The sequence below is a fragment of the Stegostoma tigrinum genome, chromosome 6 (genome assembly GCF_030684315.1).
Source record: "Stegostoma tigrinum isolate sSteTig4 chromosome 6, sSteTig4.hap1, whole genome shotgun sequence".
NCBI classification, from domain to species: domain Eukaryota; kingdom Metazoa; phylum Chordata; class Chondrichthyes; order Orectolobiformes; family Stegostomatidae; genus Stegostoma; species Stegostoma tigrinum.
Genome location: NC_081359.1, coordinates 53,659,856 through 53,682,420, shown reverse-complemented (window position 1 = coordinate 53,682,420; position 22,565 = coordinate 53,659,856). Strand labels below are relative to the sequence as shown.

General features: G+C 39.8%; 1 protein-coding gene across 19 annotated transcripts in view; it reads right to left on the bottom strand.

The window, feature by feature from the left end:
* picalma (phosphatidylinositol binding clathrin assembly protein a) overlaps window positions 1-22,565 on the bottom strand; it is a 128,469-nt gene that overhangs the window by 19,792 nt on the left and 86,112 nt on the right. For 6 of the 19 annotated variants that reach the window (XM_059646567.1, XM_059646571.1, XM_059646572.1 and 3 more), the window contains 5 exons: window positions 16,845-16,925; window positions 9,525-9,641; window positions 6,750-6,881; window positions 6,631-6,661; window positions 5,333-5,435 (listed from right to left, as the gene is read on the bottom strand). In XM_059646567.1, coding sequence (XP_059502550.1) covers window positions 5,333-5,435; window positions 6,631-6,661; window positions 6,750-6,881; window positions 9,525-9,641; window positions 16,845-16,925 — 464 coding nt within the window. Of the gene's footprint in view, window positions 1-5,332; window positions 5,436-6,630; window positions 6,662-6,749; window positions 6,955-9,524; window positions 9,642-16,844; window positions 16,926-22,565 lie in introns of those variants that run through there. The other 13 variants (XM_059646568.1, XM_059646574.1, XM_048532935.2 and 10 more) reach the window with 7 other exon arrangements.

Sequence of the window (22,565 nt, the reverse complement as noted above, 5' to 3'; positions counted from 1 at the left end):
TGCAAATTCATTGAACCTCAAAAACAAAAAGAATTGAAACCCAGCACATTATTCTTTAAATCGGCCTAAAGCTGATTTTTAGTTATATCAGTCACATTTGGCCTACACTTTACCAACCTTCACAATAATAAATGTTTATTCAGAAATAGTGGGACTGCTGATGCTGAAGTCCGAGATAACAAGGTGTGGAGCTGGATTAACACAGCAGGCCAGGCAGCAGAGGAGCAGGAAAGCTGATGTTTTGGGTCTGGACCCTTCTTCAGAAGGGGGGTGGGGGGGGTGGGGGGCTCTGAAATAAATAGAGAGGGGGGGAGGCAGTGATAGTAGGTGGATAGTGAAGCAGATAGGTGGAGAGAAGACAGACAGGTCAAGGAGGTGGGGATGAAGCTAGTAGAGGTGAGTGCAGAACATAGGACAAAGAACAGTCCAGTACAGCACAGTACAGGCCCTTTGGCTCACGATGTTGTGTCAAACTTTTACCCAAAACCTAAGGTCCATCTAACCTCCACCCATACCTTATACTATCATATATAATGCATCTCTAATAGCCACTTAAATGGCCCTAATGAGGCCGACTCCGCTACCCTCTCCAGCAACACATTCCACACCACGACCACTCTGAGTGAAGAACCTACCTCTGACGTCTCCCCTCCACTCACTTTAAAACTATGCCCCTTAGTAATAGCTACCTCACCCTAGCAGAGTGTCTCTGGCTGCCGACTCTATCATTTTGTGCACCTCTAACAAGTCAGCTCTCATCCTTTGTCGTTCTAAAAGAGAAAAGCCCGAGCTCTCTCAACTTGTCCGTAAGACCTTCCCTCCATTCCGAACCAGGCTTTTGTATAGCTGGAGCATAACCACAGCTCTTTCATTCAATCCCTCTATTAGTGGAAGCTAACGTACCATACACCACCTTAACAACTCTATCCACCTGGGTGGTAGCTTTCAGGGAACCGTGGGCATGAACCCCAAGATCCCTCTGTTCCTCCACACTGCCAAGAATCTTTCCGTTAACCCTGTATTCTGCTTTTGAGTTTGTCCTTCCAAAATGAATCACCTCTCACTTTTCAGGGTTAAACTCCACCTGCCACTTCTCAGCATAGCTCTGCATCCTATCAATGTCCCTTTGTAACCTAGAACAGCCCTCCATAGGTAGGCAAGGAGATGGGATGGCAGTTGGTCAATGAGGGAGGGGTGGATTGGTGGGAGGCAAGACAGACAAGTCAAGGAGGTGGGAATGAAGCAAATAGAAGTATGAATGTAGGTAGGAAGTGGAGATACGGAAGTGAGTGCCAGAGGCTGGTGCAACTGCAATATTTAATTAACATTGTACCCATACAGGTACATAAATAGGAAGAGTTTAGGGATATGGTTCAAATGCTGGCAAACGGAACTTGACTAGTTTAGGTTATCTGGCCAGCACCCATGAGTTCAACCAAAGTGTCTGTTTCCACGCTGTATAACTCTCTGACTTCAGACTGATTTAGACAATTCAGTCCACTAAGATTATAGCAGATCAGAGACATAACAGTTTCAACAAGCTTTCAGCTTAATAGTAATTAAGCAAAGCTTTATGGCAAAATAGTTTATTTCACTTACGCATTGAGGAAAATGCATGCCATTCCACTTTCCAAAAGGAAACAAATGCAACATGCAAATATTCAGTTAGACTGAGTTCTTACAAAATGACCAATTCAGCGATTGTTCAAGAAGGGTAAATCAACAACTGGCTTTACAAGAATTAAAAAAGAAACTTTTCCTTTTAAAAAAAAACAAGAATAATTTACTTTAAAAACTCCTTTAGCTTGATTAAGATTATTTACAATATGCTACTTTGTGACCAGAGAAAATTAAAAATTTTCCTTGCATATGTTCTTTTTCAATCATCATTGTATTTCTACCTCAGTGTGTGTGCTTGGTCTGTCATGTGACAGGTACAGCAGCACATCATTCTAATATTTTAAAGATGATACGAATTAAGATAGCAAGATACCTCCATCATTAGCATTTTTCTATGGTATGCATTAGCTTTCTTCAAAAGGACAACTCAACTTTCCAATTCCAGACAGTTCATGGGCAGGCTGACATACCTACTATTAAGGGATTCTAATGTGCAAAAGACAAATACTGGAGCTTAATCAGCTTATCACCCCATTTATTAAGGCACTGGTTTGAAGAGTTGCATGAAGCCAAATGGGAAAGAATCCAAGCACTCAATAAAACGTCTACCAAACTGGTGAATTAATGGTGTATCCTGGATTATGACAGATATAACTTCAGCTAACTATTTACTACATAAGCCTGATAAAAATTCAATTTTTCATCACTAAGAACTTTCATCGTGGAGTCACATGGACTCAAAGAAATATAAGCTCACCTATCTACCTTGCATCCCCCAAAGAACATGATCCCTAAATGGTTGAGACATTTGATTGCAGAGTTAAAGCCAACAGGGTGTTAAAATTTTTTGCTGTCATTATTTGTTACTAAGAGGCACTATCTCAACTACAATGAATACGAAGAATTTTTGGAAATCACTACATGAAAAAGCTGGCAGGATCTCAATGTCAATTTTGGAAAAGTTGCCATAACTGGCCAGGGATGACTATGCTTTTGCAAAGCACTAATTTCACCACATGTACCGTAAAATTACTGTATTAAGTAGACTTCTGCATTTCCAAGAAGGATTTACAAAAGCCAATATAATTTAATCTGTAAACTTATTACTTAGAATACTTTCTAATGACAAGAATTACTAGTAATTACGATACTCAACTTTTAGAAAAACACAAGTCTACACAACTTCATTCTATGTCAAAAGTCAGACATTTCTACAGAATGTCTACACAATTTGATTGAAGTCATATTTGCATGCAAAAATATCAAAGAGAAGTCTTGATGTCTAAGTATTTCCACTTCTTGGGAAATGAGAGGCCGTTTTACCCTGGCAGTTAAGGATGCATTTCGCTTTCGAATAAAGTGGACCATTCCACAAGCTTTTAACAGAGTGAAATTAAGACCAATAGACTTCCCAGGCTGTTTGTTAGGACTTATTTTCTGCTTTTGAGATAGGGCCACTGATAGTCAGGGTTCATTGCCAAACCCGCACAGCCCCCAGAAAGCTATGGCCGAGTTGGCTTTTCCTATTGCTATTATCCATGTGGCATAGGTACACCGCATGGTGCTGTTTGGAAGAGAATTCCAGGATTTTGACTTGGTGACAAAGTTCCAAGTCAGAATAGTCTTTTACTCGGTGTAAAACCTACTGGTAGCAGCATTCCAACACGTGTGCTACCCTTGTCCCCTTAGGCAGTAAAGATGCCAGGCTTCAAACACTGTCACAGGAACCTAAGTTGCTGTAGTCTATCTTGGAGATGGTACACACTACCACCATTGTATATTAGTGGTGGAGAAAATCAGTGTTTGAGGTAGAGTGTGATAACTTCCAGCATAATGTTGATGGTTTGGGTGGCAGAGGGTGGTTTAATTTAGCAATGGTAATAATGAGAATGTCCAAAATATTAGAGATGGTCTTTGTCTGGCACTTGTATTTCACACATGTTATTTGTCACTTAGAAGCCCAAATCTAAGTGTTACCTGGCTTTGAGTGGACAACTATGATATTCATCTCATCTTTTTCCATTAGAAAGGACGTGTTAACTTATATTTACCAAATGCCTTTCTGCGTTGTGTTGATTTATGCAAAATTTAAACTGTGACATTATAGAGACTTCACACAGAGTGTAACATCCGACATGTAAACGACAGAGAACCATTCTGTTTTTAAACTTTAGGAGGTACAATTATGTTACAACAATCTGTATATTTTCAAGACAGTGAGATCAAAGTTTTGTCAGCATGTAGCAAGGAATGCGATACAGTGCCTCACAACTGATTTGTGGGAAAAGTTTATCTCTCTCCCTTTTATTCCAAGAGCTTCGGAATTGGCTGAATGACAGGAAATAGAACAGTGATTCATGGATTTACAATGGAGGAAGATGCATAAAGAAGCTCCCCAGGAATCAGTGTTGGGATTTCAAAGCTTATGAATAATATGAAACTTCGCAGCATTGTGAATCATGAGCAGGATAGCTTAAAAGGAACAAGTTGATGTAATAGGTGTGCAGATGGCAATGAAGTCAATGCACAGATTTGCAGTGAGTCATTTGGTGGAAGTAACATGGAGAAACAATTGAAAAATGTTTGTAAACAACACAATTCTAAAGGAGGTGTAAGTGTCAGAGCTGAGGGACCCGCATACCAATGTACAGAAGTCATTGAAGGTGGAAAGATGAGAGTGTGGTTTAGAAAACACACAGTATTTATGACATTATTAATGGAGACACTGCATGGAGGATCAACAGGTTATGTATGACATATTTAAAACCTTGACTCACACTCAACTCTCCAGGAGAGTGTGCAGAAAATCTTCAAAGAACAATTCCAGGGCTGAGGGCTTCAGTTATGACAAAAATTGAAAATGCTGGGAAGACAAAACAGAAGATACCTGATAGACGTATCCAAAGTCATGAGGGGTTTGGACAGAATAGATAGGGAGAAACTGCTCCCATTCATGGGAGTATCAAAGACAAGAGGGCACAGACGAAGTAATTAGCAAAAGAAGCCAACGTAAATGAGAGAAACACTTCTGCACAAAGCAAGATCTGGCATGCACTGTTCAACTGAAGTTCAAAAGGAATTAGATTTATTTGAAAAGAAGAAATGCACAGGGTTAAGAATAGAATTTGGAAGATGACTACACACAAATTTCTCAGAGGGCCACTGAAGATATGAATAATCTCCCTCTGTGTTGAAAGAAATCCTATGATTTTGTGATCAACTAATATGCTTCCACTTAATTGGTTTGGAGAGTACAAAGAAGTCATGTCCTAGCAGTTTGAAGATATTCCCAAAAATCCGAACAATGAAAGCTGAAGTCAGCAGCTTAGGAAAAAAAGGCAACAAAATCAGAAACAAAATTTCATAAGTTTCAATTATAAAGCGCAAAACACACACAATAAACCAAACATACTTGACTCAAATAAAACGTACATTGTAAAACAGTAGATTTGTCACATTTCTAGACTTTTGAATAAACTTTCAGTAAACTGAGTTTTGCTTTGGTACAAACTGCAGTGAATTATTCTCGATTGTGACACTTCACAAATTTTGTATTTATTATGTTTACAATAACCACTTCACATACTCTGTCCAAGTTTAAAATTTGTACTGATTGACAAGTCATACTAGTAATACAAAGATCTCCCACTTCTCTTCACCTTCTCTATGAAGGAAAGTCCATCAAAAGCCTTTCATAAACTTTATAACTTACCATTGTAGCAGGATTCCAGGTGGTAGTCGGAGCAAGCTTCGGCTGCCAGTTGGTTCCTCCAGTCAACTTCTTTTCCCCAGGCTGGTTCCAATGAAGATCACTTCTTAGGCAAAGGATAATCATTTAATCAATGGTTCTCCACTTGGGCGTATTAATCAGGCATCACAATACATTCATGTACATTAGTTCAACCAAATAACAGACCAAATTAAACAGCAGGCAAGTCAAGTTGTATAGGCCCCTTGAGGCAAAGGAATTATAGCCACAAAACTAAATTGAAGCCAAAGTTTTCGCAGAACATCGTCTCTTCACCTCAGTGATAATTATGTTCAAGCAAAGATTGCTCTGCCGTAGCTTTATAGATCATTGATGCAGGCTAGCATCAAAATTGGTTTCAAACTATTCTTAGTGTCCAGTGAATACACAGATTTTATAAACTCTTGCCATGGACAGTGTTGCTAAGTAGTTTAAAGGCTGTTCCTTGAGAAATATACTTTTATAATCAATCCCATGGACTGGAGTGTTCAGCAAATCCTGTAATACAATGACGATCACCAACTCATCTTAACAAATAAGACGACTTGGAATGTGTCACTGGATTCAGACTGCTGGACACTGCACACAGTTGGCTAAAATCAAGTTTTAAAAAATTCTGGGTAAAGCTCCCAGGCATAGTCATCCACGAAGAAAGGTAGAATATACAAAGCCTAATTTTAATACATTGACAGGGAGACTAGGTTTTTTGCATTTTATTTGTCAATTTTTTGTCTGTTTAAAAAAGGTTGTTTCTTTGTAACTACGATTCAAGCAAGTGAAAATTTAAAGGTAGAAAGAAAACATAAACCAAGATCAAAAAAAGCAACCCACTGACTGAAATTGAATTTAAAACCATATAATCTAGAATCCACAAACAGATTCTGCTGGCAAGTCACTAAAACATAAAATGGACCACACTTGGATATTATAGAGTACATTCCCCTCATTATGAAGTGCCACTCTAGCATTTTTCTTTGAAAATAAGTTAGTATTCTTTTTTGTATTTAACAGTGGTATCAAGTATTTTCAGACAATTTTAAATGTCTGAAGAGATGCAAGGTACAATAACGATCCAAGTACTAAAGGATTTGGTCTATTTAAAATTATTGTACTAAAAGCATGCTTTCAGGGTCCTATCATTAATGCTCCAATTTGTGTACATACAGTAAGTCACGCAGGTTCATTAGATTGCTGCATTGAAAAGCTGCCAAAAAGAACCAGTTATACTTGTTTTGATAAACATGCATTAAGATTGTTCTTACTTTTTTGTGGATCCATTTCCAATTCCCAGGTCTGCAATATATAAAAATAATTTGCATTACTTAATTTGCACTTACCAAACACTGATAAAAGCATAACTGCCTGCAGTGAAAATACTTACTGCCTACCAGGTTGGCCAATGATGAATCCAAATCTTCTCCTACAAGCTTGCCTGGTTGCTGCTTTGCAAGTGGCTGAGACTGATTCTGCAAAGCTATTGTTGGTTTCAAGAGTCCACCTAATCCATCAAAGTCTTTGGAGGTCAGTAATGCAATATCATTAGAAAAAAAATTGCTGGCACAACACTTAGTACTCAACCTTTCAAACTGTATTGGTAAAATGTGAAGTCCCAACTCACCCATTTAAGCATGCCAAGCAAAGCCAAGGACCCATATGTATGGATGATAGGAAAAAAAAGATTAGAATAGCATAATATGTTTGTAAAACAAGACATAAAATACAACTAAAGCATGACATTTGTACTGATTATATATTGACAAAAGGATTTTTAAAAAATATAGTTTGCTAATGCTTTCAGCCATAGTTGAAAAATATCCAGTGTAGCAACATGCAGGAATAGACCAATAGTACTGCATGCAAGAAAAGAAGGACTGGACAAGATAAAATTAAAGATATGCAAAAATGCTTGATGATTATTAAAATAATTTTCTGGCAGTGTTTCAAATACATGTTTAAACACCATTACCACATCTACCATTAACACTCAAAATTATTGTTATACAAGGTTTAAAAGTAAAACTAAAGACATAGGTAGCTCTGACTGAGAAACACTCACTCCTCCATATGCCCTAAAACCTTCACTGTATTCTCTACACCATAACTGAAGTGTCATTATTAACTGACTTGGAAAATAGATGCCCCAACACCATTGTCACTTGAGCTAATTAAACTGAAACTCTAGACGTTATTTAGCTTCTAATTTTTAGAAACAACATCCACAATAACAGATTTAAAAATAATCATTTTAAGATGTATTAATGTGGGTAGCAGTTATCAGAATCGGACATATCATTTTTAATAATTCCTTTGGAAAAGTATTGCAATGTAAATTGTTTTGGCTTGAAATAATAAATTAAATAAACCAAAGTTAATTTTATGCTGTCCAATGTACCATTGTGCCTTTTTTTGGCTTGGTTTCGTATTGCAATTTTTGGAAGTCATGTTCTCTGGAATCAAATAACAGCGGTATATGCACAATTCTTTAAAGCAAACAGGTAAATAATTTATATTGTACATTTATCATGCACGTTCATCATACATGCACAAAATCACAACACCCAAAGTGGCAGAGCAGGGCAATCAACTAGGAATTCCAATTTATAGAATGACATTGCCATATTTGTTCAGATTATTTTTCCCCAATCAATGGGGCATACAAAAAGTGATGTTTCAAACTGTAGTGTTCAACTGGAAGCAGCCAACAAACATTTCAAAGTAATTAAGTGTTATAGACCCAATTAGCACTCAATTAAAAGTCTGAACAAAGGCTAACACATCAAAATAACAGAATCAAGGCCATAGCTAATTGAAGTTCTATCCTTGTTTAGGGAGCTACCGGTTTCAATCTGCTGAAACTGCAGAAATCAGGAAGCCAATACAGTAACAGAGAAACTGTAGCTAAGTGAAGAATAGATCAGAGTGATGCACATCAAGGAGCTCCTTGGAGAAGTTCTCAGCACAACATGTTAAGGAAGAGACTGGGAAGTAGCAGTAAGACAAAAACACTAAACAATTTAACTTGTGGAAAATTTACCTGTTAAATAATTCCAAAATGCTTGCAAAATGAGAGTGAACAAAACTTACCAGCTGCCTATCAAGTATTCATGGTTACTTTCTCTAGCAACTCCAAAAAGAAACTTAACCAAAATTTTGTCTCCCCAATTAATTAATTTTTACAAAACTAAAATCAGCCTTCTCTTTCCTATTATTCTCAATTTTATGCCCTGACGGTCAAAATTGTGAGCAATTGAGAATTCATGAAGTACTTTTAAATGGTGGTGAGGGTAGTGCTAGTAATCAACATTGAATCATGAACTGGCACCAGGAAGGCTTGGAAACGGGTCAAAATCTTGGTGTTGATCCTAAGTAACATGCGTACAAACAGAAAATAGACACTCAATTTAGAAGTTTATAACACGCAGTTTGGTATCAAGTGAACCAACAGACAATGAGTAAACTAAAGCCTCCTCGCAAGCATCTCATGAGTAATTCAATCCGTATCCTTAGAAAGGAAAATTGCATGGATAAGTTCCAAACTATCTTAATTACAGTTAAAACAATCTTCAGCTTAAGTCAGGATCTCCGGAAAGCTCATTACCTCCTGGACACAAACCTATTGCCAGATTATAAAATCAGTCAGTTATCCTATTAACTCAGAGGCAAGTGGTTCAGTTGTTAAATATTTTAAAGCAGATTAATTTCACAAAGTAATATCTGACTGTACCAGGCTAATTGCTATGCACGCTTTGGTTACAACTTCACACATTTTGATGGTTTGATTATGTTCAACTCCTGTGCAGCAGTCACAACAGAATCAATCCATCCTCAACACTACTCTGTCAAATGAGACAAGTGTGCAGTTCCAAATGAAGCCTTGTATTCCAAAATCAGTGAGGGGAAATAGAATCAGCTGTGCCAAAGCACTTATTTTCCTTCCCAAAAGGAAGGGGGATCAGGTGATCCTCTCTCATAATCAAAGTTAATGCTATTTGTTATAGAAACTGGCAAGGAAAGAGGGTGATGGATGATATAATGGTGTAAAATGCTTTCCATTTAAATATTAGATGCCAATTTCAGTAAAAGGAATTGCATTAGCATACACAAAAATTATTTGATAAATTTGTGGCATTCCATATAATGAAGTCAGTATCCTTACCACCAGAATCAATGATGCTGTTGGTTGTGGAAGTTGATTTAGTCCCAAATACGGACTCAAAGTCAACATTAAGGCTTGTTGATGATGGTGCCTGAGTAGCTGGCGAGGGATTGAACCCTAAAAATACAACCAAACGTTGTTATTATAGATTGGATAATTCAATGACACACAAAAAATGGCCTTCATAATTCAGTTAAGCCTGCTTATTCTTAAGTTTTATCTCAATGCATGAACAAAATTGTGCATATTAATTAAACAGCTGCTCTTGACTACATTGTTTCTAGCACAAAAAACAATTTTTTTTTTACACAAGATTTAGAAACAGCTCAATCACATTTACCGAAGAAGCACTCCACAAAAAAAAAGCTTCAACACTGGGCAGCACGGTGGCTCAGTGGTTAGCACTGCTGCCTCACAGCACCAGGGATCTGGGTTCAATTCCATCCTTGGGCAACCGTGTGTGGAGTTTGCAGATTCTCCCTGTTTGCGTGGGTTTCCTCCCACAGTCCAAAGATGCGCAGGTTAGGTGAATTGGCCATGCTAAATTTCCTGTAGTGTTTAGGGATGTGCAACTTAGTGGGTTCTAAGGGGATGGTCTGGGTGGGATGCTCTGAGGGTCAATGTGGACTTGTTGGGCCAAATGGCCTTTTCCCACACTGTAGGGATTCTATGATCTATGCCTATGCTAGCTAACATCAGTGAGGCCTCTGAAGAAGCGATGTTGTTCTACTCCACTTGGAATTTATACTGTCCAGTCCATCATGATGAGCAGCATCATTTCTGGCTTTGTTCTATGTGGGATACATAGGGTCCAATTCTATATGCTGTTGACTGCATTATGGTTTGAGAACCATGCCTCTAGGAATTCCTGTGCATGTCTATTCCAGAATATATGAACGTCAGCTAGCAGCAAAACGACACAATAAACTTACTATCATATTGGCACACGTGGACAACAAGGTCACCATAGTAGCACAAGCCAAAAATAGACACGCATGGGAATTCCTAGCAGTATGGTTCTCAACTCATTATGCCATCAACAAACACAGAATTGAACCCCATTTACGTACCCATACAGAACATAACCGGAAATGACACTGTTCATCATAACGGACCACACAGTATAAATTCCAAGCGGAGGAGAACAACATCGCTTCATCAGAGGCCTCACACTGATGTTGTTACCTAGCATGGTGACAAAACGTCTGAACAAAAACACATTAGCTTGGCGAACAAGTCAGCAACCTCATTGGCAAGGGAGTTTCTGTTCTTAACAGAATTCCTGCCTACAGAATGCAGAAATGAGAATTACTTCAAACAAGAAAAATGGCATGGTGAATGTAGATATAGACTCTGAACTTGTGTGTGGTTGGTATGAATGCAACATAATTTAGCATTGCAACAGCAATAAACAAAAAAACTGCCTGAAGAAAGAATGTGAAGCAGTAATTCAATGTTTAAAATGACTTAGTATCAGAGACTTTATAATGCAAAAAATGTAAGCTTGTACCCACTGAAGTTTAGCAGGGTAAAAGATGACTTGTTTGAAACAAGACATTTCCTCTTGTGCAAGAATCTAGAGCACGGGTCATAGGTTAAAATAAGGGTCTGCCCATTAAAGACAAAGACAAGGAATTTCTTTTCCCCCCATCACAACGGGTTAGGAGTTTTTCTTCCTTAAAAGGCAACGGAAGCAGAGTATTTGGACATCAAGGTAGAGAGAGATAGGTTCTAGTAAAGCAAATCAGTGAATGGTTATTGCAGGAGGAAATGGAGTAATCAGATCAGCCACAATCTTATCGACTGGCACAGCAGGCTTGAGGGCCAAGTGGCCGAATCCCACTCAACTCAATATCAGAAGTAATATGACCACGACACAGAAAGAAGCAGCTGATCTAGTTGGAATGTGGAACTTGCTATCACATAGGGTAACTGAACTAAATAGTTTAGCTGCCTTAACACAAAGTTAATGAACTAGCTGAAAGAGAAACAAAAAGAGAAGCACATACAGAGAAAGTTAGATTGAATATGGTGGGAATAGGTTTTTGTAGAATATCAACATGGACAGGCCAAATGGTCTATATGGCCTTTTTTCCTAGGTTGTAAATTCTAAGTAATGTAACGTAACAAGAATATGGCAACACAGTGGCTCAATGGTCTGTAGCACTGCTGCCTCAGTGCTCGGAACCCAGGTTCAATTCCAGCCTCAGATGACTGTCTGCATGGAGTTTGTGCATTCTACCAGTGTCCACGTGGATTTCCTCCAGGTGCTCCAGTTTCCTTCCAGAGTCCAAAGATGCACAGGTTAGGTGGACTGGCCATGCTCAATTTCCCACTGCGTCCAGGGATGTGCAGGCGCAGTGGGCTAGGCATGGGAAATGCAGTGCTATGCAGATCGGGTGGGTTGGGTCTGGGTGGGATGCTCTTTGGAGGTTTGGTGCTGACTCAATGGCCAAATGGTCTGCTTCCATACTGTAGACATTCTATGAACATAAAAACTAAGCTCAGAGTAGGCAATTCAGTCCCTCAAGCCTGCTCCTCCATTTAACATGAACATGGCTACACTCATCTCGGCCTCAACTCCACTTTTTGGACCTCTCTATACAGCCCTTCAATCCACTACTAATTAAAAGTTTGTCCGTCTATCTACCTCAAATTTATTCAATGCACTCTGGCGTAACGAATTTCACAGATTTATGACTCTTGGAGACAAAGAATTCCTCTTCATCTCGGTTTTAAACCTGCCACTGCGTAGCCAAAAACTGTGGCCTCTTGTTCTAGTTTTGTTTTGAAAAAGATCAACTCTCACCACAACATAAAATAACTTGGAGAACTGTAGAACTGGAAGTGAGAGAAATCATTTTGTTTGATTCCAAGACAAAATGTGACAAACGAGAAACCAGGGTCCCCGGCATTGTCTTTTAAAGGTTGTTAAGCAACCTGATCAAGCACTTGTAACTCCTCAGGGCTAGATGGTATCGAAACCAGATTGTAGAGACAGGCAAGAGAGGAGATTGCTGGGGACTTGATCAAAATCTTTGTATCCTCATTAGCCACTGGAGGTGTCCCACAGGACTGGCAGGAAACAAACATTGTCCCTCGGTTCCAGAAGGGAAATAGCAAATAATCAAGGAAACTAGACTGGCGAGTCTCACATCTGTGGTTGGGAAGCAATGGAGAGAGTTCTTAGAGATTGGATTTACATGCATTTGGAAAAACATGGCCTAATTACAGACAATTGGTGTGGCTTTGTGGGGGCACAGGTCATGTCTCACTAACTAGATTGAAATTTTCACGGGGATGATAAAAGGTAATCGATGACAGTAGAGCAGTGGATGTTGTCCCTCATGGTTGGCTCATTCAGGTTAAGCTGTATGAAATTCACTATGACTCGGCTCCGTGGATGCAGAATTGGCTTGCCCACAGAAGCAGAGGATAGTGATGGAAGGGAGTTTTTCTTGTCTGAGGTCTGTGACTAGTGCTGTTCCACAGGGATCCATACTGGGACCTCGACTGTTTGTGACTTGGATGAAAATGTAGATGGGTTAATAAGCTTGCAGACCATACAAAGTTCAGTGGGATTGTGGATAGTGTAGAAGATTGTCAACAGAAACGGGATTATAGATCAGTTGCAGACGGAGTTTAATCTGGGCAAGTGTGTGGCGTTGCACTTTGGGAGATCAAGCGTTTGGGAAAGGTATACAATTAGTGGCAGAAATCCTGAACAGCACTTACATACACAAGTATCTTGGGGTTCTAGTCCATAGCTCCCTGAAAGTGGTCACACAAGTAAATATTGTGGTAAACAAGGCATATGGCATGATTGCCTTTATTGGTCATGGAATTGAGGACAACAGTCAGGATATCATCTTGTAGCTTTAAAAGATTTGATTAGGCCACACTTAAGAGTACTGCATTCACTTCTCATTGTCACATTACAGAAAGGATGTAGGGGTTTTGGAGAGGATGCAGAAGTTCACCATGATGCTGCCAAAATTAAAGGACATGTGCTATAAGGAGATTTTGGTTGTTTTCTCTGGAGTGGTGGAGGCTGAGGGGAGGTTTGACAGAAGTCTATAAAATTATGAGATGCATAGTGTTAATGGTTGAAATTTTTTTTTCATGGAGTTGAAGTATCTAATACTTGGGGCAGTGCATTGAAGGCGAGGGAGGAAAAGTTCAAAAGGAGATGTGAAGAGCAAGTATTTCTTAAAAACAGAATGTTTGGAGTCTGGAACTGGCTCCAGCTCCCAGAGGTGGTGGTGGAGGCACATACAATAGGGGTATTCAAGAGACATTTAGATAAGCACATGAACATACCAGGAATGGAGGAATGGAGGAATGGAGGAATATTGACCAAGGGCAGGCTGAAGGGATTAACTTAGTTTGGCATTATGTTCGGCACAACATCGTGGGTGGAAGGTCCCGTTCTGTGCTGTACAGTTCTAAATTTCATATTCACATGTTGCTAGGTGAGAGATCAATATAAAAATGGTGTCATAGGCCAACATGCCCACTCCCTTGACCGGCTACTGCAGAAAACCAAAAACAAGCTTTCTAGTTGTGTCTTGGCTTTCCTTTCAGTGCAGACACATGTACTGTGAGTCTGTGGGAGACATTTTCTTCCTTGGATTGCTACAGTGTTCTGCCAAAGCTCAACATAAGTTGGAGGAACAGTACTTAGGTATTTTACAGCCAACATTTCCTCTAAGCTGTGTGGCTACGCGTGTGTACAGCCGCTCCAAGTGTCCATGTACTATCTGCAGCACTAACTTGCAGTTCTGGAAGTTGATAGCCTGCTTAGACCTCAGAGGCTCAAACAGATGAAGAAAAATTGCTAGAATACTGTTTACAACCGTTAAAACGCAATTTTGACTTCCACAACTTCAAAAGGATGACCCGTTCTCCATTTATCATCCTACTCCACTCTCCCCAGCCAGGATTGTGTGTGTCTTGTTGGCTTGCTCTCAGCAACAATGTTTCCATTTCTCCGTACATTTACATCTATTTTACATATTTATCACTATTATCACACCATTGGTTGTGTTTTGCTCCGGACACACTATTTATTTCATTTGTTCCTCCTGCCCCTGTCCTCAGCGTAAGAACCAGCACTTGAGCTCATTTCAGTTCCAGAGTCATAATGGCCTCAATGTTAACTCAGTTCTCTCTCTAAGATAATAAAATGTGAGGCTGGATGAACACAGCAGGCCAAGCAGCATCTCAGGAGCACAAAAGCTGACGTTTCGGGCCTAGACCCTTCATCAGAGATCTGATGAAGGGTCTAGGCCCGAAACGTCAGCTTTTGTGCTCCTGAGATGCTGCTTGGCCTGCTGTGTTCATCCAGCCTCACATTTTATTATCTTGGAATCTCCAGCATCTGCAGTTCCCATTATCTCAGTTCTCTCTCTATTCATGTTGCCAGGCCTCTTGATTTTCTCCAGTCCTTTGTCGTTATTACACATTTCCAACATCTGCAGTATTGTGCCTTCATTCGAGTATTAAGCGCCTGTTAGCTCTGGCTGAGGGAGAAAAGTGCTCAGAGGGAAGGTAGAGATACTGTATGCATTCAAGTAGGGAAGTGAGTGTGTATGCAGTTACTGACCACGGAACATGCCTTGTAATGTTGGTACTGGGTGTTTGAGATGGAAGTCAGAAGTATGCAGCAAATTAGAGTCGCTATGTACCTGTTTCAATTTACATAACAGCACTCTTTTTCCATTCAATGGGAAGTAGCATGGGAGCCTGGATATTAATGAGGCGAGATTAGGTAGGAATTCGGGTGATAATGATTGATAATCCCCATGAATAGCTCTCTCATCGCTCTCTATCTTGACCTTAATTGGAAAATATAACCTCTTGCTCTGGGCGTCAAGAAAAGGCCTTGCTCAATTTCTTGTGGTTCCCACCATAGCCCAGGTCATTCAGGGCCTGGGAAGATTCCATCTATTGTCTCACAGTCATCCAAGTTATCTACTTCAATTTCTATTTATCATTGCATCATTATAGGACAATCATCATTGAGGTATCAACACAACCTAATATGTTTATGGTTTAAACCCAAATGAAGAAAAACTGTTGCTTTTTCCATTTTGGACAAGGATCTGAGCTTCCCAAGAAATCAGAGTAAAAATGCCCCCTTTTGCAAATGTGCAGTTTGTCACTGAATTAAAGCAATGAAAGTCAAAGTGGATTTTCAAAAATGGTACATTAGTGTCAATGGCTGGGTCAGGAATTATTACCAGTACCTAATTACCCTGATGGAGAATTTTTGGATGGTGTTCACGTGCATCTGCTGTTGTCATGTTTCTACGTGGGGGAGGTCACAGTGCACCTTGTAATGGTGAATACTGCTGCCACCATACATTAGTGGTGATGGGAGAGCGTGGTGAAGATTGCAGATGGTGTGCCAATCAAGCAGGCTGTTTTGTCTGGAATGGTCACAAGCTTGCAGTGTTGGAGCTACAATCATCCAGGCACGTAGAGAATATTGCATGAAACTCCTGACTTGGGCCTTCTAAGTGGTGGACTGGCTTTGGGGAACACTTATTGTGCTACGTACCCCACACAATTCCTAGCCTCTGTTGTGCTCATGTAGCCACAGTATTTGCTGCATTAGGTTTAAGTCAAATTAGAGGGGTTTGTATACAGCATTAAGGTGCAAGAGGAAAATCTTCCTACTATAATCAGCAACATAATTGGGTGTGTGAATTTATATTTTTTTCCCCTCAGGAATTCAAGAGGTTTTTATTGCCTCATGCTTATTTGGTCTAATAAGTCAGCTTTAACTCACTGATGAAAGTGTTTTACAGACAACGCTTAGATTAGAACCGTAGGAAAATTGGGTCATAATTTGTTACCTGAATAGCTGTGTGAAGTGCGAGTACTGTAAACTAAGCACAACATATAAAACTAATGTCTCAAGTTTGGTTTTCCCATGTTGTATACTACTACTGATACTTTCTTTAAAGGGATGAGGTACAATCCATTTGGGTACACGAATGAGAAGGGTTTGAAAAGGGATATGGGCCAAACGCTGGCAAATGGGACAAGATCAGATCAGGATGTCTGGTTGGAGTGGACCAGTTGGACCAAAGGATCTGTTTCCATGCTGTGTGAATCTGTACCAAAACAGTATGTAAAATACATTTTTGTACATTTATCTAAGTATCACATTGCCCAAAACATGTCAAGAACTTTGGAGACACTAGCCTATTTCACATGTAAATGAAAACGTAGCAATTTAGCACACAATAAACTAACAAAAGATTACACCTAACAGGTTACTGCATTGGAAACAAGCAGCTGTGAAAAACCTACCTGTGAATAGACCAGCTACAGCAGAGGGCTCAATTCTAAACTGGGAAGCATTAGAATAGGCTGGAGGACCACAGAAGGAATCTGACAGATACATGTACAAAGAAATAGGATAGAAAAATAAGTAGATATTACTTAGCAGAAAATTGAAGATCAGGCACAAGTAGAAATAAGACAGAGAAAAGTCCATTTTATTAGTTAATTGCATGTCATAAACAAACTAAACCACACACTGTTCAATTTTTAACAATCGCTTATTAACACACAACTACAATTCCACTTTCATTTTAGACATCAACACGTAGATAAGTAACTTCTAAACAGTAATGAGTATTTGCACTGAATACACCAGACTACAGACTAAACAGTTCAGAAGCTTATTTCAGCTGACTGTGTTCTAGCATATTTTCATATCTATAAAAGTAAAAACGGTCTCAAACTTAAAATGTTATACTCCTCCCCTCTGCCATTTTAAAAACTACCAAAGCTCAACAGTGAACACCAAACATGCGATAATACAGCACAGAACATAGTTGTCCGAGTCCAAATTGGGGGAAAAAAAGGAAATCTGGTATTTTGTTTAAGATGCAGTCTTGGAAGTTTTTTCATTGAAATAATTAATTTAAAAAAAAATCAGGTAGCAGCCAATCAAGAAAGTATTTGATTGAGACATCTATAGTAGTGAAAGAAAGAGCAAAATATTCATTTGTCCACCAAATCAAAAATAAGAAACTACAAAAAGACAAAGAGATGAATGAAAGAGCAAATCAAAATGAAAACCCTGCATCTTAATGCATGTAATACTTCACCTCCAAATATCAACTTCTAAAGTTTAGACACATGCTGACAAAACAGCAAACAATTTTCAGATAACAAAGTTCAACAAGTAAGGTTTGGTTCATGTTTTTGCTTGTGTTAGTTAAGAAAAGAATGTTCAGAACATATTTAAAGCACAATAAAATGGTCAAAGATGCCTCAAACAAATATAATGGAAAACAAAACCAACCTGACAAAAAATGCAATCAAACATAAGGTTTAGTTTTTCTATTCAAAAACTATTCTGAACAGTGTGTTTCATTTGCGCTGGCAACTTAAGACTTTCAAACGAAGGTGCAAAGAATTGACTACATAATAGGCTAGATCAAGCACAGCCGAGCATTCAGGAGGTGATATACATTACAATATTTTTCCAGCAACATTAAGTGTGAAGCAAGGTCATGGAGAATTTAGAAACAGGCATATTGATTTCAACAGAACATGGTGTTCAGCTTCCAAAAGTCTGGACTTATCCAGGGCTAGATGATGCATAAGTACAGCACTCTAAAGATCACAAATACACTTAGAAGGTCAAAGTAGGATTAGAGTTCAGTGCACATGTGAAAAATCAACCACATGATACCAATGAAGGCATTGAGATAACAGTGATGGTCAGCAAGAAGATATGTTGATGGGAGGTAACAATGCAGGAGACACTTATTGCTGCAGATAGATAAATTATTGTCACCATATTGGCTGCAATCCCAGAGGGAGGAGAGTTTAAAAAGTGCACAGACTTGTATTTATGCAATGATTTTCACAATAAGTGAATGCCCTATTTATCTTCAAAATGGGCAAGTCAGACTTTTTACATCTGCTTGAGCTACAAACCAATCCTCAGTTCAGCATGTCATTGCAAAGACAGTGCAGCACACCTACCACAGTGCATTGACGTGTCAGCCTTGACTTTTCAAGTGAAGACCCAGAATAGGACTTGAACCTAGAGCCTTACAACCCAAAAGCGTGAGTGCAACCAACTGAGACCAAGATGGATGGCACGGTGGCTTAGTGCTTAGCACTACTACCTCACAGTGCCTGGGACCCAGGTACGATTTTGGCCTCTGTCAACTGTCTGTTGAGACATTCTCCCAGGATCTGCGTGGGTTTCCACAAGGTGCTCTAGTTTCCACCCACAGTCCAAAGATGTGCAGGTTAGGTGGATTGACCATGCTAAATTACCCAGTGTTCAAGGATGTGTAGATTAGGTGCAGTGGCTATGGGAAATGCAGGTTTAGGGGGATGGGTTGGTGGTGGGTTGGGGGGGGGGGGTGGTACTCTTCTGAGGGTCAGAATGGGCTTGTCGGGTTTCACGCTGTGGAGTTCTATGATTTTTGTGAGACTTCAATTTTATTTTACCTGGAAATGAATGTATTAGTCACGCTGGAGTTCCATTTTCGGCATACAAATCAGACCAGTATCTGTCACTTGCAAGTTCTACTGTTTTTTTCCTTCTGGGAATCTCGTGAAATAGGTGGTTTAACAGCATTTTACAAAACAAAAACATGAACATTAAAAGTCCCAAACAGACAGGCAGACAAGAAGCACTTGCAACTTGATGTAGAAATGAATGACAGTTCAGATGGAGGAGAAACAGTTGCAAATATGGAATTCCTTGGGAAGATGGGGGAGTGAATGTAGATATTGCCATGGAAAAAGCCAGTCCAAAACCTGGCTAGAGATAGTAGAAACTGCAGAGGTTATCTCAGATTCTCCAGCAAGGTGTAGAGCTGGATGAACACAGCAGACCAAGCAGCAGAGGAGCAGGAAGGCTGACGTTTCGGGCCTAGACCCTTCTTCAGAAAAAGAGTCTAGGCCCAAAATGTTAGCCTTCCTGCTTCTCTGATGCTGCTTGGCTGCTTGTTCATCCAGCTCTACACCTTGTGATCCCAAAGCCTGGCTAAGTCAGTCTTGAATATATCAAATGATTGAACCTCCAAACATCAACAATACTCAGAAGAAATTTTTCTTAAATGTTGAATGGGCAACCATTTATTTGGAAGCATGCTCTATTTCTGATTCGTTCCCTGCCCACCCTTTTCAAATCCTGTTAGAACCTTATGCTTCTTTAAATATCATCTCTCATTCTTCCAAATCCCACTGAGTAAGGATCCATCTACTCAAGCTTTTATTAAAAAAAGGTGATATGTGAAGTGCCCGCTCAGAGAGCCAGCGCAGACAAGGCAGACTGATTAGTCAAAGGTTCAACAACACAGACACATTTTGGCTCATTGTATCCACACTGGTCAGCAAAAATCAGGTATTTTAATCTCAGTTTTTAGCACTGGGCCCATAACCTGTCAGCTAAAGAATTTCAAGTGCTCATTTCAAGATTTCCCAAGTGCCTTAAGGATTCCCATCTCTACCATTCTTGCAGGCAGTGAAAAATATCCACAAGCCTAAGTAATTTCTTTTTCCTCAAATCGTCACCTCACTTGTGCCTCACCTTAAATCAGAGGCAGAGTTTTATTTCTCTCTCTAAGGAAGGAAACCATTTCTCCCTATCTACTTTGTCTATGAAGTGTACCAAGTTCTGAGACCCAATCAGATTCCTCCCCAGCCTTCTCTGCTTTAAAGGAAAACAATCCCAGCCAGTCTAGATTCTCTCCACTGCTTAATCACTCCAGTCCAAGGAAAATGCTGGCGCATCGCTTCTTCACCCTCTTCAGTACAATCACAACCTTCCAAGAATGTGGTAATCAGAACGGCACAAAGCACCCCAGCTTTGGCCAAAGTTTACAAAAAGCTTCATTATAACCTTTTTGCTCTTATATTTAATGTCTTCACTAATAAAAGGCAAGCATCCCATATGTCTTCTTACACCAAGGTCTCTGATCTTCTTTACTTTCTAGGGTTCTACTATCCAACATTTAATCCCTTGGTAGCACTCCCAAAACGCATTGCCCCTCATGTTTTTCAGAATTAAATTCCATTTGCCACTGTTAAGCCCATCCACACAGTCCTATAGTCTAAGGCTTTCCCTCCTCCTTATTTACAACACCAATTTTTGTGTTATCTGTGAACTTAGTGATCAGACCTCCTACATTCATACTGTGATCGTTAGTGAACACAACAAACAGCAAGGGACCAAGTACCAAACTCTGTGGTATGTCACTAGACACAGGACTGCAGTTACAAAAACATTCTTTGACCATCACCCTCTGCTGTCTGCAACTCAGCCAATTTTGGTTTCATTTCACTAAACTGCCCTGGATCCAATGGGGCCTTAGTGTCTTAAGCAGCCTGCCATGTGAGACCTTGTCAAAAGCCTGACTGAAGTCCACATGCACTACATCAACTGCATTGCCCTTGTGTACATACCTAACCATCTTCTTGTTAAATTCAAATTAATTGTTAGACATGATCCCTACCTGACAAAGTTATGCTGACCAACCTCAATTAATCCTTGTCACTCTTGTGGAAATTAATTTTGCCCTTCAGAATTTTTCTCTATACTTTTCCCTACCACAGATGTCAGATTCACTGGTCTGTAGTATCCTGGTTTATCCCTACCACCCTTAGAATCAGAGTCATACAACACAGAAATAGACCCTTTGTTCCAACCAGTCCATGTCTAACATAATCTCGAAGTAAATTAGTCCTACCTGCTGGCCCATATCCCCACAGACCTTTCCTATTCATGAACTTATCCAAGTGTTTCTTAAACGCTGTAACTGTACCCACATCCACCAGCTCCTCAATAACAAAGTGTGGAGCTGGATAAACACAGCAGGCCAAGCAGCATCTCAGGAGCACAAAAGCTGACGTTTCGGGCCTAGACCCTTCATCAGAGAGGGTTCCGTAGGCTGAGGAAGATGATGTGGCTGTGGTACCTGGTTTGCTTCAGGACATGGTCGAGCAGTTTCAAGGCTGAAGAGATTACAAGAGAGTTGCAGTGGGAGAGAGATTCCCTGAGGTTGGTCCGGAGGGAGGAGGGTAACTTCTTCAGGATAGGCATCCCTGGAAGAGGCTTCACAGTGGGGTTGAAATTTTATTAACAAGATAACAAAGTGTGGAGCTGGATGAACACAGCAGGTCTAGGCCTGAAACGTCAGCTTTTGTGCTCCTGAGATGCTGCTTGGCCTGCTGTTGTTATCTCGGATTCTCCAGCATCTGCAGTTCCCATTATCTCTGATACAACCTCCACCACCTCCTCGGCAAGTTCATTCCACACGTAAACCACCCTCTTAAAAAAAAGTGCCCCTCTTGTCTTTTTTTTAAAAATCTTTCTTCTCCTCACTTTAAAAATATGCCCCCTCATCTTGGAATCCCCCATCCTAGGGAAAAGACAACTACCATTACCTCTGCCTATACCTCTTGACATTTCATAAAACTTTTATCAAGTCACTTCTCAAACTCCTATGCTCCAAAGAGAGTCCCAGCCCAACCAGCCTTTCATTATAATGCAAACCTTCCATACCCAGCAACGTTCTGGTAAACTTCTTTTGAACCCTCTCCAGCTTGATAATATCCTTCCTATAACTATGTGAACAGAACTTGACACAGTATTCCAGAACAGGCCTCACCAACATACTGTACAACCTCAACGGGTCTGCCCAACTCCTATACTCAAACGACTAAACAATGAAGGCAAGCATGCCAAAAGCCTCTAAACATTCTTGAATAACGGTACAACATTAGCTGTCCTCCAGTCTCCTAGCACCCTTCATAGAAGATTTGAAAATTAAAGTCAAAGCGCCTACAATCTCCTCCTCTTGCCTCCCACAAAAGTCTGGAATACATCTCACCTGGGCCCAAGATTTAACCACATTCAAACTGATAAAACGGCTATTACCTTTTCGATGCTAATTTGCTCAAAATTTATTAGACTACTACTTCCCAGATTTCTAAACCTCCTTTGTCCCTTTTTTCTAAAATTTTGACTACAGATACACATAGCCATTTAGAATC